This window comes from Rousettus aegyptiacus, unplaced genomic scaffold (assembly GCF_014176215.1).
Source record: "Rousettus aegyptiacus isolate mRouAeg1 unplaced genomic scaffold, mRouAeg1.p scaffold_m13_p_9, whole genome shotgun sequence".
In the NCBI taxonomy this organism is placed as follows: Eukaryota; Metazoa; Chordata; class Mammalia; order Chiroptera; family Pteropodidae; genus Rousettus; species Rousettus aegyptiacus.
The window spans coordinates 41,986,672-42,004,056 of record NW_023416312.1 but is presented as its reverse complement, the minus strand read 5'-3'; the positions used below and the strand labels follow the sequence as shown (position 1 = coordinate 42,004,056).

General features: G+C 36.7%; 1 protein-coding gene and 1 long non-coding RNA gene across 2 annotated transcripts in view; one reads left to right on the top strand and one right to left on the bottom strand.

The window, feature by feature from the left end:
• Nucleotides 1-6,620: 6,620 nt before the first annotated feature.
• On the bottom strand, nt 6,621-7,815 carry LOC118607770. The gene is made up of 2 exons (XR_004952808.1): nt 7,580-7,815; nt 6,621-7,374 (listed from the first exon to the last, which is right to left on the bottom strand). It is a non-coding gene; the product is annotated as an uncharacterized LOC118607770 (long non-coding RNA).
• A 113-nt stretch (nt 7,816-7,928) lies between these two features.
• Nucleotides 7,929-17,385, top strand: part of BRWD3 (bromodomain and WD repeat domain containing 3) — a 122,214-nt gene continuing 112,757 nt past the window's right edge. Inside the window, exons 1-4 of the mRNA XM_016164899.2 lie at nt 7,929-8,167; nt 8,290-8,348; nt 8,553-8,582; nt 8,998-9,057. Of these exons, the coding sequence (XP_016020385.1) occupies nt 8,137-8,167; nt 8,290-8,348; nt 8,553-8,582; nt 8,998-9,057 (180 nt within the window). The 5' untranslated portion in view covers nt 7,929-8,136. The remainder of the gene's footprint in view (nt 8,168-8,289; nt 8,349-8,552; nt 8,583-8,997; nt 9,058-17,385) is intronic.

The following is a 17,385-nucleotide window of genomic DNA, read 5'->3' as shown; positions in this document are numbered from 1 at the left end:
CTTTTTAAAATCTGGTTTGATACTGCCTTTTCACTGGATTGTTTAATCCATTCATCATCACTTATTGTTCTCTGCATTTGTTCCTATGTATCTGAGTTACCACATGGTATTATGTGTTTAGCCCAATAAGCTTTGTTCTCACTCACCTTCTTGTTGCTATTATTGGCATATATGTTATGCTATAGGCCAAATAATAACATTATATACACATTGTTTTATACAATTAAAAATTTAAGAAAATAATGTATTTTTACTGTTTTTCATAATTACACAGTATTTTTACTATTGCTCTTTGTTTGGTGTGTGGATTTGAATTACTGTCTGGATTCAGTTTCTTACAGTCTGAATAACTTCCTTTAATATTTCTTGCAATGTGGGTCTGAAGCAACAAATTCTCTCATTTTTTTTATCTAGCCATGTCTTTATTTTGCTATCATTTTAAAAGATTGCATTCTTTTACATAGGATTCTCGTTTGATTTTTTTTTCTTTTTTGAGCACATTGAATATGTTATCCCACTGCCTTCTGGCCTCCATTGTTTCTGATGAGAAATCAGCTTTTAGTCTTCCTTTGTAAGGTAGAAATTTATTTACTTCTACAACTTTCAAGATTTTCTCTTTGTCATTTTCTCTTTCTTTATGTCCTTGGCTTTTGGATTTTTTACTGTAATATGACTGTGCATTTCTTTGCATTTTTCCTATTTTCAGTTCACTGAGGTTTCTTCATGTTTAATGTTTTCAATAAATTTGGAAAGTTTTCAGCCATCATTTCTTTTTATTTTTTTCTGCTCTTTTTTCTCACTCTTTTCTCCTTATATTCCTATTACACATATATTGATACTAGTAATATTTTCCCACATTTCTCTGAGGCTTTCTTCATTTTTCTTTCTGTTCTTCAGAGTTCATAATTTCTATCCATTTTTCACATTTCTTAATTTTTAAATTGAGGTATAATTGACATATAACATTATATTAGTTTCATGTGTATAATGTAATGAATCAGTATTTGTGTATATTGTGAAATGATCACTACAATAAATCTAGGGCAAAATCTCTGAGCTACAGTTCTGGTACTTGACCAGGAAAATGGCATTCTTCTCTCTGACATTTCTGCTTTTGAAGATGAATGCTTGGTGTAGGAGGAGGGCAGTAAGCCTAGATCTCTTTGCCTTACTTATCAGCATATTTCTCCTGTGCCTCCATCTGGTGCAAGGGTTATCAAGGCCCCAGTATTCTCAGTGCCACTGTTAGGTAGCTAGTCAGACATGAGGAACAAGGGGGGGGGGGACAAATGAATAGAGGCCCAACCTAGAGACCGCCCAAAGAACACTCCAATGGTAGTAGAATTCTGGATATGCACATGCACACTAGGCAAAGTTATTGCCTAGAGTCAATAAGGTGTCAATCAAGTTGACCTCATTTGCCAATCACCTAGGAATGCCTTTGGAACCACTCATCATGGCCCAAATATAAGACAGACATTCCCACTTCCAGGTCCTTTTGGCCCTTCTGGGTTCTCCTCTCTTTTTGGTGGCCTTTTGTGGCCTTTTTGACCTTTGTAGTCATTTTGGCCTCTTTGTGTTGGTTACAGCGCTGGGACTATGTGTCTCCTTGGGGCATACTTTGCCTTTCCCCACGGGATTCTTTGAGGCATTGTCTTTCTAAAATATACTTTTAATAAAACTATTAAATCTCAATGATCTGATATTCTTCATCTGTCATTTGAGGAAGAACCGAGGAAAAATGCTAACTACAACACTGAACTCTGATTGGCCCTAACACTGGCATCATGTCCAAGATCTAGCCTTGTCCTATAAGTAGGGGGGCTGTGCAAAAAAGGAAGCCCCTTCACTGCACTGGACCACAACTTAGCCTCAGTAACAAGTAGTGAGGGTAAGTATGAAAAACACTTATGTCCTGTCTCACCCACAAAGATAGCCCTTTGACTGAGAACTAGGGGGAGAAGGAACCTGTATTCTTGGCTGTTCTACTCTGCTGTGAAATTTACATCTTGATAAGCTTGTGGGAGAAAAGGGAAGAAGTGTCTTGGTTCAAATACCATAGAATTTTACTATTCTTAAAGTTTTAGTAAATTTGTTTGAATATATATTTTTTCATTTGTTTTATACCATTAAGACCATTACTGAAGACTTTAAATGGTTACTTATATTTTATAATTTTCACTAGTTTCACTGGCGAGCTGGTCAAAGTTCTTCATGCTGTCATGCCAGAAATGGAACCTATCCATTCACATATAATATTATTATTGATGCACTTAGGAATGATGTCAGAAACATGGCGGAGTGAGAGATGTCCCCAGATCTCTCCCTGTGAAACAATAATAAGTTGAACATCTAAAACTCAACAAAAAACACCCAAGCACATCTGAGAAAGGGATGTGGGCATAAGAGCTACCACAGGTCAGAACCCCGGGAGTCAGGTGGTAGACTGGGAGAAACAAAGAGGCTGTCTCTCACAGCCAGAGCTCCCAGCAGGAGGATAGGGAGGAGAGAAGGTGCAGTGGGTTTCCTGAATAGCCCTGCCTAAGAGAGCTGTGAGCTCCATGCAGTGGCAGTGCCCAGGGATCAGGGTAGAAAGCAAAGTGGGGACAGCAGGGAAGCAACAGTTGATTATCATCAGCTGTGGTTGCAAAATGTGAGGTTGAGCCACGACCCCATTCCCCCAACCCAGAGAGCACCTTCCCCCATATCCTCCAAGACAAAACACTGTGGCACCCCAGGGAAATCTGAGCAAATGCTACAGAAACTGTTCCTAACACTGACAGGGACTGACACCGAGGGTAGCAATGGTGATTGAATATTTATGAGAAAAAGAAAAGGCATTATTAAAACTTCATATAAAGCAGGGATCCAAGAGGCTCAGATGCCACCTTCTTGAAACCAAAAAGAATGATGCCATCTTAGCAACAAGCCAAAGACAGATCTCTATATAATAAATCTCTATAGAAAAAAAGAAAAAAAGCAGAACACAAGTGCATTAATGCCCATGCGGCAAAAACCCCCATTAAACACCACGACCAACCAAGGAGACAAGGAAGCTCAGAAAGAAAGAGAAAAATCTCTAAAAAAAGCGATTAAAGACATAGAAACATGTGACTTAAATGGCAGAGAATTCAAGATGGTACTTCTGAAAAACCTCAGTGAGGTCCCAACTAATTCACATCAACAATTTCAGGAATTGACAAAAAAAATTGATCAGTAGGATGAGTTTTTCACCAAGGAGATTGAAACCCTCAAAAAAAAAAGATAGAATTTCTGGAGATGAAGAACACATTGCAAGAGATGAAAAATGAAACAGCAAGCTTGGGAAATAGAGTCGACCAAATGGAGGAAAGAATCAGTGATATCGAAGACAGAAATCTAGAAGAGAGAAACAAAAGAATGAAAAATAACGAAAAAGAAATACAAGAATTAGCTGATACCATAAGAAAAGGAAACATAAGAATAATGAGCATTCTCAAAGGAGAGGAAAGGGATCAGGGAATAGAAAGCATTTCCTGATAAAAAGTTGATGAGAATTTTCCAAATCTAAGGAATGAGCTGGAGCTAGGAATTCGAGAACTCAACAGAACATCCAATTATCTCAACCCAAACAGGCCTTCTCTAAGACATATTGTATTAAAATTATCAAAAATCAATGACAAAGAAAGAATTCTTAGGGAAACCACTGAAAAAAAAACATGGTAATTTATAAAAGAAAATCAATTAAATTATCTTTGGACTTCTCAGCACAAACCTTACATGTCAGAAAAGAGTGGAATCAAATATTCAAATTATTAAATGAAAGGAACTACCAGCCAAGAATAATATATCCAGCAAAGCCATCCTTTAGATATGAAAGAGAAATAAAGACCTTTCCAGACATACAAAAATTGAGGAAATTCGCCACTACGGCACCTGCACTACAAGAAATACTGAAAGGGGTCAGCTCACCTAAAACAAAATGAGCAAAACCCCCCCAACCCAAAAAAACAACAACAAAAAAATAAATAAAACATAATTAGGAGTAAGATGACTAGCAGGTAGATAGAAGTAGAAGACTGCAACCCTTACTAAGAACAGGGCATTATAAGGTTAAACAATAAAAAGAAATTTGCTATTGTAATATAGTAATGAACATTCAGCATACATAGAGATAAACTGAGATAAGAATGGCTGAAAAGGGGAGAATTCAAAGATCCAAATCCGCAAAAGGGAATGGAGATAAGGCACATGCAGAAGAAAATGACTACTATATAGGCAACTATCCTCTACATACTCATAATGGCAACCACATGCCAAAGATTCAGAATTGAAGTATATAACATAAAACAATAAGGACAAGAAAGAAAATCCACAAAACTCAAACAAAATTTAAAAAAAAATCAGAAACAGAAGGACAAGGAAGCAATTGAAACACTGAGCTATCAGAAAGCAAAAGATAAAATGGCTATAGGAAAACTTCATATTTCAATAATCACTGTAAATGTAAATTGACTGAACTCACCAATAAAAAGGCACAGAGTTTCAGATTGGATCAAAAAACAAAACCCAACCATATGCTGCCTCCAGGAGACACACATTAGTTCTGAAAACAAATGTAGTCTCAAAGTGAAAGGGTGGGAAATGATATTTCAAGCAAATGGTATTCAGAGAAAAGCGGGAGTAGTGGTATTAATATTGGATGAAATAGACTTCAAAATAAAAAAGGTAAAGAAATAAACTGAGGGACACTTCATTAGTGACAAAGTGGATCATACACCAAGAAAATATAACACTTATTAATATCTATGCTCCCATCAGGGAGCCCTGAAATATATAAAACAATTACTAATAGAACTATAGGGAGAAACATACCAAAACACTATCTTAGCAGGGGACCTAAATATCCCACTGTCGGATATGGACAGATCATCCAAACAGAAAATCGATAAGGAACTAACAATCTTAAATGACACATTAGACCAACTGGACATAATTGATATTTACAGAGGCTTTCATCCCCAAACAGCTGCTTATACATTCTTCTCTAGTGCACATGGAACATGCTCAAGGACTGACTGCATACTAGGACACAGAGATAGCCTTAACAAATATAAGAGGTCTGAAATCATATCAACCATATTCTCTGATCCTAATGCTTTGAAGCTGGAGATCAAGTGTATAAAGAAAACGGGAATTACAAGAAATAATGTGGAGAATAAACAACATGATACTGAAGAATAACTGGGTCAGAGAAGAAATAAAAAGACAGATCAGAAGTATATAGAAACACATGATAATGATAGTACAACATATCACAACTTTTGGGACAATGCAAATGCGATAACAACAGGAAAGTTCATATCAATACAGGCCTATCTCAAAAAACAAGAACAAGCACAAATAAACAATGTAATGCTTCATCTTACAAAAAAACTACAAAAAGAACAAATGAAGCTTAAAATCAGCAGAAGGAAAGAAATCATCAAAATTAGAGCAGAGTTAACAAACAATCCAATCAAATAATGGGCAGAGGAACTTAACAGACACTTCTCCCAAGAAGACATACAAATGGCCGACAAACATTTGAAAAGATGCTCATCATTGTTATTAGGGAAATGCAAGTCAATACCACAATGAGATAGATACCATCTCACACCAGTTATAATAGCTGTTAAGGACTAATAATAACAAGTGTTGGAGAGGATGTGGAGAAAAAGGAACTCTCATACAATGCTGGTGGGACTGCAAACTGGTACAGCCACGATGGAAAACAGTATGGAGGCTCCTCTAAAAACTAAGAATTGATCTACCATATGATCCAGCAATCCCTTTACTGGGTATTTACCCCAAAGACTTCAAAGCCCATATGTGAAAAAAAAATTTGCACACCAATGTTCAGGGCAGCAATATTCATGGTAGCCAGGATATGGAAGCAACTAAAGTGTCCCATAAGAGATGATTGGATAAAGAAGCTGTGGTACATATATTCAATGGAATATTACTCAGCGATAAAAAGAGATGAAATACTGCTATTTGCAACAATGTGGATGGACCTTTAGGCAATCATACTAAGTGAAATAAGGCAGATAGAAAAAGTTGAAAACCACATAATATCACTTATATATGGGATATAAACCTCAAAGCATCAAACAGGACAAACAGAGACTCATGGATATGGACAATAGATGAGTGGTTACCAGATGGTGGCGGGTGAGGAAGGAAGATGGGGTAAAAGGGGTCGAATATGTAGTGACAGAAAGAAATCTAACTATGGGTAGTGAACACCCCATGCAATCTCTCTCTCTCTCTCTCTCCACACATACGCACACACGCACACACACACACCTTACTGTTAAATTGTACATCTGAAACTTACAGGATTTCGTTAACCAATGTCACCATAAAAATAGAGGTTAAATGAAGTAAAGTGCGTAAAGTGTTTAGTACATGGTAATAGCTTAATAAACGTTAAATGTTATGTATATTATACTTGAAAAGGTAAATATACTCAGTCTGTTAGTCTGCTGTTTTGCTAAACTGTTTGTAATGAATAGTGTAGGGTTTATGTATCTTTTCTGTATCTTTTTTTCAGTTAATGGTATTTGTTTTATCAAGTACTATAGCATAAAGACCAAAGATACACCTATCATATAACAATTACCTTGTGTGGTTATTTCTTTCTGAAGGGTAAAATTAGGCCAAATTGAGAACTAACCAACTCACTTTAAGTTTATGACTGCATCATGCTATTCTAGGTCCACTGAGGTCAATGGCTGAGCTCTGAGTGAGGAAACCAAATTCCTAAGAAGCCAACACTAAACTTAAAATGTGAACCTTCGAATTTGAATACTTCAATGTAAATAGTACATGCAGCTTAAATGGCCTTCCTGGTCTCATCAGGTTCAGCTTCTATTAACTACTTCTTTTGGTAAAGGCTTTAGATTGGAACAGAAAATTATTAAGTAGAGAAGAAGACCCAGTTTACTACATGTGTTAATTACTCTACAAATCATTTAATCACTTAATATTTCAATAAACAAAAAATAATGCAAGCTGGTACTATATTGAGTTTGGGATTATACACTAAGGAATGTTGCTCCAAACATGTAGAAAACTACCTTGCATATAGATATGCAACAATACATAAACATCCACGGCTAATGTAAAATAGCCTGGCTTTGTCTGAAGACACAATGAAAATTATCCTATAGGAATGGGTGATATATGACATATGTGAAATTTTCAGAAAGGGGGAAAATACAATGCTTCATGGGTGACAACAGCAAACTTCTCCTGCAATATTTATTAGAATCTGGGGTCATTTTCGGAACTGGTCTTTCCTTATAAAGATATGAGTCCTGAACTTTGGACTGGCAAGTACAGCATTTTCATCTGGTAAAAAAAAAAAAATAAAGTCCTTTTAAGTAGAAAGAAGTGACGGAGAATTAGGGGCTCCTTTTCCTCCCTTCAGTCATAAGATCCCTTAGCGGCTCGCCTCCATTTGGTAGGGAAGAGGGAAACAAAACAAAGCCTCTTCCGTGCAGGGAGGAAAACGAAGAAGCAGTTAATTCAAGTCAGCGGCTCACATGTTCCTTACCAACACGACAGAGGGAAGGATCCTGCACCGGAAAGGGTCCGATTGCCCTTAACGGGAAGGGTAACCCACTGGAAAGCTCACGGAAGAGAACGCCACCACCGAGTTCTGCAGCGCCTGCCAGAGCGTCAGCCACCGCCCACTCTTTCCTCTTTCCGAGAGCGGTAGCTAGGCAACCGTTGGCCTTCTGGGAGAGCCTCCGCTGCTGCCCATGGTGCCTCTGGCGGCGAACGACCAGCGCTGCAGGCCCCCTCTCACAGTTTTTACCTTCCCCTCTCTCCACCCCCTTTGCCTCCGCCCAACCCTCCGCCACTTCGGCTCCTCCCTCTTCTTCTCTCTCTCGCTCTCCTTCCTCCTCCGCCTCCTCAGCTCTAGGGCTAGAATATCTATGGGTCGAAACGTGATGCGATGAATCCAAGAGAGACCGAAACTGGGACGAGGAGTACGGCGGAAGCGGCGGGACTCCTAGGCATGGGGGCTTCACCACAATAGAGGCAGCGCCCCCACCCGCCGTCGCCAGACCCTCCAGATCGGAGCCCCCAAACCCCCTCAAGAAAAGGATGGCGGCGGCACCTACCCAGATCGAAGCCGGTGGGTAGCTGTGTCCGGGGGCCAAAGGGATGGGGGCATATCGCGACGGCTGTCAGTTTCTTTTGAAAAAGCTTCTGTTCTTCTTTGCCTTCCTCTCAACCTCTTTCCCCCCTCTTCCTCAGAGCTGTATTACCTGATCGCTAGATTCTTGCAGTCCGGACCCTGCAACAAATCCGCTCAGGTGAGAGGGAGAAGGATATCTTGGGAGTCTTGGGGAATGGTCCCAAAGGGGAAATCGAGGCAGCGGGGTGCGCGGTTCCGCTGAGGGTGAGGGAATGGCCGGCCTTGACTAGTACTGCCGTCAGCGGCTGGGTTCGAAGTGGGAAAGGAGGAATGGATTGATGGCCTGAGCTGCTCCTCATATCCGTGTTTCCCTTTTGCTCAGGTGCTAGTTCAAGAGCTCGAGGAGCATCAGGTACGGAACCCCTTCGGGAAAAGGTGGGGAGGTTTAGGGTGAGCCTGGAGGAAGGGGAGGGCAGTCAGAGGGTAGGGCAGGGGCCAGGAGGGAGGCTTGGATCTGGGCACTCAAAGCCGTGGTCACAGGGATGAACCCTCAAAAGGGGTGGATGTCACTGGGGTCTCAACTCGACCCCTGTCTTTATGCCTGTGGGAGGCGTTTTTTCAAGATTTCCTTCTCTTCGTTCTTCCCCCTCCCCGCACCCCACCCCCACACACTACTCGTTTAGCTCTGGGGCAGCAGCTATCGGGCCAAGAGAAATAAAGACGCCTAAGGGTCGAGGACCAGGACCCAGGCTGGGTCGGGTTGATGGGGAGCAGAGGCTTGGCCTTTATCGTTTGCCCCACCCCCCCTTCTTTTCTCTGGCCCCCAGCTGATTCCGCGCCGCTTAGACTGGGAGGGGAAAGAGCACCGAAGAAGCTTCGAGGATCTAGTGAGTAAAGTTTTTATTTCAACTTATCCCACCCCTTTCTCGGCTTCCTCCCCACCTTGTTCCCCTAGCCAGCCCCCGACCCTTCAGCCTACGAGGCTCCAGAGCTCACTGCTGAGCTGAAGAACGACTGCCCCTTCCCCCCTCGCGAGTCGGAGAAGGGTACCTTGCCCTCCCCTTGGCCTCGCTCGATTCCACCCGAAAACTTTGAGGAATGTGAGTTGGTTATCAGGGATGCCATATTGTGGATTATGAATATGTTACAAACATCGGGAAAGGCCCATTGTAGGGGGAAAAGGGAGAGAAACCAGGGGGTTATCTTGGGGCACGTACCAAGGACTGACGCTGGCCAATGACAGCAGTGATAACAGCCTGGAGTTCCGGATTAGTGGAAGAAAACTGGTTTCTGGTTGGTCCTGGCTTGAAATACGGGAACTGAGGCCAGGATCAGTCTTTTTTGGGGGTGGGGATGAGGGAGGGGGCTCAGGAGGGGAGTAGAAGGATCGGATTTGGGAAAAGGGACATAATTAAAAATAAGGAGCATCGAGCGAATTCCAAAATTTACTGGTTTTAGATAATTGAGTACTAAATAAAAGCATAATGGTTGTCTATGTCAGATTTCAGAAAATAGCTCAAGTCATTATTCGCATTTGTGCACATACATTTTCACAACTATGGATTATGACCTTTTTGAGAATTGATGAAACACGATTTGGGATTTACAAGGAGACAAGAATGGTTATATTTTAAAATAGAATATACTTTAGTCAAGGACCAAAGGCATTAGATTGACTGTGTTGTTTCTCCTACAAATATAATTTACAGTGTAAATGTATCTTCTATTCTATTTAGCGTTGACACGCACAAAAAGGTGATCCTTTTTATTTTGGGGAGGATGTTTGCTTGTGTTAGCCGCTGACACAGTGAATTGGAAGGAAGTGAAAAAAGGGGTGATGTTATTAAAATCTAAATTGAGCTATATTCCAAAAAGATCCAAATGGAGAAAACTCGGACAAAGTTAAAGAAAAAGAAACTTGGAGGGTATAATAGACTAAATATAAATAAAATGATTTAAAATTTGCTTGCAATAAGACTATTTAAATTGCTTTGGTGTTCATTTGATATTTCTCTTTGTATTAAATGAAAATAATGAGGCCACATTCATTATTACCAAATCCATTTTATTTTTTTGCAAATCACAGAAAATGGTATAATGATTGTGATAAGGATAAACTCCACCATCTGTACTATTAATGGTAAAGAATTCTCAGGTGGATAAATTATTCTTGAAAAACCGTATGTATTATCAGTTTAATTAGTAGTTAGGCTTTTTGTTTAACTTAAGTTCTACCAAAAAAGGGCACAAACAACAGTGCCTACCAATATATGTTTTAACACTTTGTGACTAATGTGGTTTTGAAGATAGAGTTTTATACTGAGGTGTACTGAAAATGTTTTCATTTACCTTAGTCTGTAAGTGGACCATATTAAGCAAGTAGCAAAAGAAGACTTAAAAGGAAAAAGCTTTTTAAACATTAACTCAACAGTGATAAAAAGTAAATGAACACCAAAATAATTAAATATACAGTTTCCAACCACACACATACAAAAACAAAACAAAACCCAGCTTTCTAGACTTCCTTATATTGTAAAGGCATATTTTTAAGTAATTGTAATCTATATCCACTTCATGCTTCATATTTTCTTAGCATTTATACCTATGCTTATCTGTATTCGACTAGTCATTGTCATTTTAATGGTAAGAAAAGATTCACTTGCTATGTTTGGAACCTAACTTCCATTTGAGTTACTTCCAGTTTTCTTCTGATTTATGCATAGTTTAGTAGTCATTCTGCTTTTTCCTTTTTTTATTTTTCGAGCTATTTTTCTGGGCTATATTCCTAAAGTATAGTTATCAGGTCAAAGCATCTCATCTCATTATTTTATAGCTCTTGTCATATACTGTAAATTTGCTTTCCACAAGATTGTACTAATTTGTAGTGTTAGGTATTTAAGGTGAGTTTTTAAAAAATATTTTTTACATCTTTTGGTGGCTTTAATTGGTGAAAGTAGTCCCTAGTTGATTTAATAAGCTATATTCTCCATTGTTAAACTTTAACCAGTTATTTTTTTAGTTGTTGTTAATCCATCTGTAGATCCATACATATACTTGATTTTCACCTTTATCTTTTTTGAAAAAAATTAATCGTATTGGGGTGACATTGGTTAATCAAATTATATAGGTTTCGAGTGTACAATTCTATCATGCATCATCTTTTGCCTTTAACTTTTTAATATGTTTTTATATTTTTTATATATTTTTATTTTATATACACAGAATTTCTTCTATTATTTGACATTATAGATAGTCTGTCTTGTTTTTAATTTAATTTTTATGTTGTACACTTAGGTTTTTATTTTTTTGTACTTAGGGATATTATCTACCTATAGATTTCTTTGTAAGGGAAGAGGGAACAGGGCTGAGTGAGAATATGAACAGAAGGTAAAGAAATGCAGTAGCTGAGAACCTAGTAGGCAGTTTTAGATTGATTCTAGATTCAGCAGTTGTGTTGTTGATTAAAATTATTATACATCTGACCTCTGATTTTGAGTGGCTTCATTGTAGAAGAAATGTATTTTTTTTCCTTGTATGTATTTTTTAAAGTGCTATCAGAACAATGGGTTTATACAGTGTGATCTTTGATTTAGCCACATGTTTTGGATTGAAATTTAGGGCAAGATATTAATAAATAGTATGATCTTATATGTATGTATAGTATCAATAAGTAGTATAGTCTGATATGTTAAATATAACAACACTTCAAACTTAAGATGTACTGGGATATAAAAAGGAACTACTACGAATTCATAATGAAGAAGTAAAGGACTATAAACAAAGATATTAAAATACTGAATTGGAGTGGCACAGCTGTGTATACTACTATTTTAGAAAAAAAATTCTGCCTTAAATCTCCATATGTATGTATGGTTTCACTTGAATTATCTGTACAACTTAACTTGATTTATCCAGAAAAATATTAAGATAAGTTGATAACTACTGTTCCTATTACATATTCTAGATATTCTCCCCTTAAATCTTATTTAATGTTTTATTTAAAATTTGGAACGTAAGGCAAGGTGCTTTTTTTTTGTTAAAGCTACTGGCAAGCAAATATTGACATAGAGAGATCTGAAGTGCCTTTAAAATAACATCTGCACATGAAATGTCAGATGTTGAACTGTAAAGTTTTTGAATGTGGCATTCAAAATAAAACATTCTAAATTAATGTTCAGAATTTTAAGTAATGATATGGGGAGAATTTTGAAGTCATGAGGATTGTTTCTGAAGGTTGTTCTGGGACTTTTTATTTATATCTGCTTGACTTATATATAACATAATAGATTTTCTTCTTACAATTTATCTTAAGGTAGATCATTTAAATAATTACAGATGTCCTTTCATTTGTGAGACCTTGTTGAATTGTTGGCTATTCATTGCTTCCTCTTTGGAGCTTTATTAGGGATAACAAAATCAGGAATGGGGGTGTGATTGTGTTTAAATAAACAGTTTTTGTAAATATAAACATTTTATGGTGAAATGGTGACTTGGAAACTTTTTACAAAGGCTCCTTTTAAGATTTTTGAATCATTTTAAGGGGACTTCTATCATAATACTGAACCAGAGGCATAGTTATCTTTGGGTGTGATATATATTTTCACATTTATTCAGCATTTTTCATCCATAGAATTGAAAGTACTAATTAATGCTTATGGTTGGAGTGACAAAAGATTGTATTAATTTTATCTTATATATAAAAGACTTGAAGCAATTGTATGCTCTTAAAAAACTTTTATCAAAATTGTATGTTCACTGTTATCTTTAAAGAGATCACATGCATCTCTGACATGTGTTGTTATTACAGCTTCCATCTGCATATAACACATTCAAATTTAAAAGTGTTTTCACATTATCTCATTTGATCCTCACCAACTACTTTAAGTTAAAGCACTGCATTTGAATTCCAGACATACTTGTATTTTTTTTCTTACCTTACCCAGCTCTTATTACTAGTAATAGCTTAAATTGTTAGAACTGTAGAATAATCTTTGAGTGCTGGTAGCATAGTTATTGCATCTCTCAGAGTGGAAGCAATTTAAGCATGTATGATTTATTAACTGCTGTGTGAACACACAGCCAAAGTTAGGAAGAACAGAATGCATCTTGGGAAACCAGAAAGTATGTGCTGCTCAACCCCTATGTGGATAAAATGCTAACTGATAGGTATTCTGGCAGAGAGCAATTAGTGTTTGGAAACTAGTATTATTCACTACTTATTTGCTTGAGCCACATATTCATTCTTGCTTTTTGTAATATTTTGGCTTTAACTATTTGTATTCTTCTTTGGCCCTGTTTTTTCCCCCCACACTTGGGCTCTAGGAACATACTATGGATGATTAAAATCCTTTTGGAGGTTTATCATTAGTCCTAGGAAAACTGGGATCAGTATAAATAAGGTGGTATTAAGAAAGTGAAGAGAGCTGCTGTTAGGGAGTAAGTATTTGGATTGTGTAAAGTTCCCTTATACAATTTTGTCCTGAAAGCACATTTGTCAAATTTGAAATTAGTTTATGTGTTTTTGTTTTACTGATGTTGATTATTGATTGATTGATAAATAATTTTTGGTAGGGAGCAAAATAGTAATTTAAAGGCAATTTAATGTTTGTGTCATATTTTAGAGATGCCCTTTTTTGACATTTCTCACATAACATTTTGTGGGAAGTTTGAAAAGACTGTAGGATTTATTCTGGAAGATAGTCTTTACTTGCTGAGTGACCCTGTGCAAGTTACTTAACCTCTCAGGTATTCATTTTCCTTATTTATAAAATAAAAACCTATACCTGTTTTACAAGGCCATCTCATGAACCAAATGAGTGAAATATAGAAGAATGCATTTTGTTAATTGAAAATGCTGTGCAAATGCATTGAATACTGCATTTTAAAGAAGACAGAGGTTTGCAAATATATTCTCCCATTCGGATAGTTGCCACTTTGGCTTGATGGTGGTTTCTTTGGCTGTGCAGAAGCTTTTTAGTTTGAATAGTCCCTTTCATTTATTTTTACTCTGACTTCGATAAAAATGTACGTTTATACAATGGAATATTGCTTCGCCATAAGATGAAATACTGCCATTTGCAACAGCATGGATGGACCTTGATTATCATGTTAAGTCAGACCGAAAAAGTTGAGAATCACATGATTTCACTCATATGTGGGATAGAAAATTGAAAGCAACACACAAACATAACAGAGACTCATGGACACAGACAATGGATTAGTGATTACCAGAGGGAGGGGGGAAGGAGGAGGTAAATATGGGAAAAGGGGGCCAAATATTTGGTAATGGAAGGAAATTAACTTTGGATGGTGAGCACACAATGCAATGCACATATGACGTATCATTGAACAGTACACTTGAAACCTATTTGATTTTATTAACCAATGTAACCCCAATAATTTTAATAAAAAAAAAATAAGACAGAGGTTGAATGGCTAGCATGGAAATCTGGAGAACTATGACACGAGAGTTTATATTTTTTTAGCTAGATAATTATTACCACTTGATGTTTTCCTAATATTTGTATAAGGTAAGGTACATATAAAACAGTACCATTAAAAAAAGTGTTTCAAAAGTGAGTGTCAGATTTGAACTCCTAATGAGTGTTGTGAAGTGCATCTGTTAAACAAATCATCATTATGTCAAAAGATATTTAATGTTATTTGCATTTTTATGGATAACAGGAAAGTAATCCCATATGATATTTGTGTAGTATTCACTTTTTTAAAAGTGGGAAGTGTGTCTTTCCATCGTCTTATTGGAATCCTCAATCCTTTTGATTAATCTTTTCTTATCCTGAACTTATTTTCTATATATTATTGATAATTAATTTCTCATATTTTAAATTACATTGTCGAAGATGTTTTCTCATACTCTTTAGTATCTACTGTGGTGCTTTGTAATTAGCTAGCCAACAGTTATTATTTGTTCATTTTTTTTTAACTTTTGTTGGAAGCGTTTCATGATACATACTTTTAAGGCTTATTTAATCTGCCAGCTGGTACTGAATTCTTTAATTGAACTTTTCTTTACTGAGAAACCTTTAGAATGTGGCTGGGTTCCTTGTCTTTGTTTTGATATTATCTGCTCTCAAGTTTATAGAACCTGTAGTGCTTTTCTGAGTCTGTATAACCCAGAGAATACTTGAGTTTAGGTAGATTGCTCTGCAGGTTTCATTCTTGAGGCTATCTCAACACTAATAAAAATAAAAAAGGAATGCTATGAATAATTATTAACATTTTTAAAAGAAAATGGTAGGAAGTCTTAATACTTTTGTAGCCCACCATGCTAACCAATGGTATAACTGCAATTTAAGGCCTGCCTGTTTTCTTTGCCTTTATGCCCATCCCCCCTTCAAATTCTGCAAACATTAAAACTCAGCATTTACAAATGCAGATATTTATATTTTACCAAAAAGTATCAAGAGGAAAATATTATTTTTTAATGTTTTCTTCCAGTCCTGTTTTTTATGTTACAAGTACATGTTTTTCCTTCAAAATCAGATGATACTCTGGAGAGAGTTTTTTATTGTATAACATTGTGGAGGAACATCTTAAATACTGAGGAGAAAGTGTGAGCTCCATCACTATGCAGGCTGCATTTACTGGGTGGGGGTGCCTTTCTCTTTTCCTAGAATGCCTTCACTTACCTTTGTCTGTCTTGTGCATTTTTATTTAGCTTTCAAGTATAAAATTGGACAGGAGCTAAGCCCCCCAACCCCCTCCCACCATGAATTCCATACTGGGCTTCTTTGCTTCCTTAGTTCTCTGTACTAACCTCTGGGCACTTGTAGCTTTGATTTGTTTCTATTTACTAGTTTTGTTTCCCCTACTGGGCCAGTGAATTCCCTTAGGGCAGAGGTGTAATCTCCTTTCTATTGCATCTCCCTATACTTTAAATAACTGAAGAATGAGTGCATGAGTAAAGGATTTGTTTGTTTTTACCAAATCACATGAGGTGGTTATCATTACTCCCTGTTTTACAGATAAGGAAGCTCAGGCCCAGAGAGACTGAATAACTTTGCTGGCCACATAGGTAGGAACTGGAGATGCTGGAATACAAATATTAAGTCCTTTTTATTATACCACACTTCCAGAAGGAGTAACAGCTAGTAAATTTTAGGGCCTGAATAATCCAAGCTCTCAGACTTCAAGTTCCGTGCTAGTGCACTTATATTGATATATTTAAAGCCTCAATGTGTTTTTCAAGATCCATTTTGTTTTCTATCCCTAAATATAAAAAAATGCAACTAATTTTTTGCATGTACTTCCTCTATCCCCCACCCCAAATAATTATGATCTCAGATAAATGTTGCATTTTATTTCTTCAGCATATGGTCCCAGTTCGAGTCTTCATTTTACCTTTGTAGTCATGATCTTAGTTAGAAAATAAAACACATAAACAATTTTGTTTTATTTGTTTTTCTTAGAGTCTCTTGTCTGATTCTGCTATTTCTAAAAGCCAAGATAAAAACAATACCATTACTGTATGAAAACTAGTATTTCAAATGTAGCTTTTTGTGCAGACTTGGCCGCCTGATATTAGGTAGGTACCTTTTGCATTTTATTCAGTACCCAGCTGGATTCCTTTTTACTAATTATGATGAGCACAATTATCTTAGTGAGCTCTCTTGTCCTCTCACTAGTTGTAATGATTCTGAAGTGTGGTAATTCAGTTATTAGATTTGCTCTTTAAGTCAGCCAATCTTCCTATCAAGAAGGTATATAATATAGGCTTCATTTAATTTCTTTCAGTTTATTGAAATGTATAGTTTTAATTTTTACAGTCTTTGTGTTAATTATTTTCATAATTTTTCAACTGCCTTAATAGGACAGTAATAGAGCAGTGAGCAGGAAGACCAGAGTCCTCCTATCCATTCATTGTAACCGTTGGGCTTCACTTCTATGGGTCTGTTTTTCCTACTATAAGAAGTGGAATTAGGTTGGTTATGTATGAGAATCCTTCCAATTCAAAGATTTTATAATTTAACTCTTTGGAATAGTTTTACAGAAAAATACAGAAGTTTGTATTATACTCATGAACTTTGCTTTTAAAGAATGCTTTTCTTCTCAAAGAGCTTGCTGTGTTACTTGTTGGCTATTATATTCCAGAGAAAGAAATGTGGCTAAATAACTGAAATTGCAATATTTGAGATATAATCAAAAAGAGTGGCTTATAGTATTAAACCATGAATTTCATAGACTATTTTAATGTT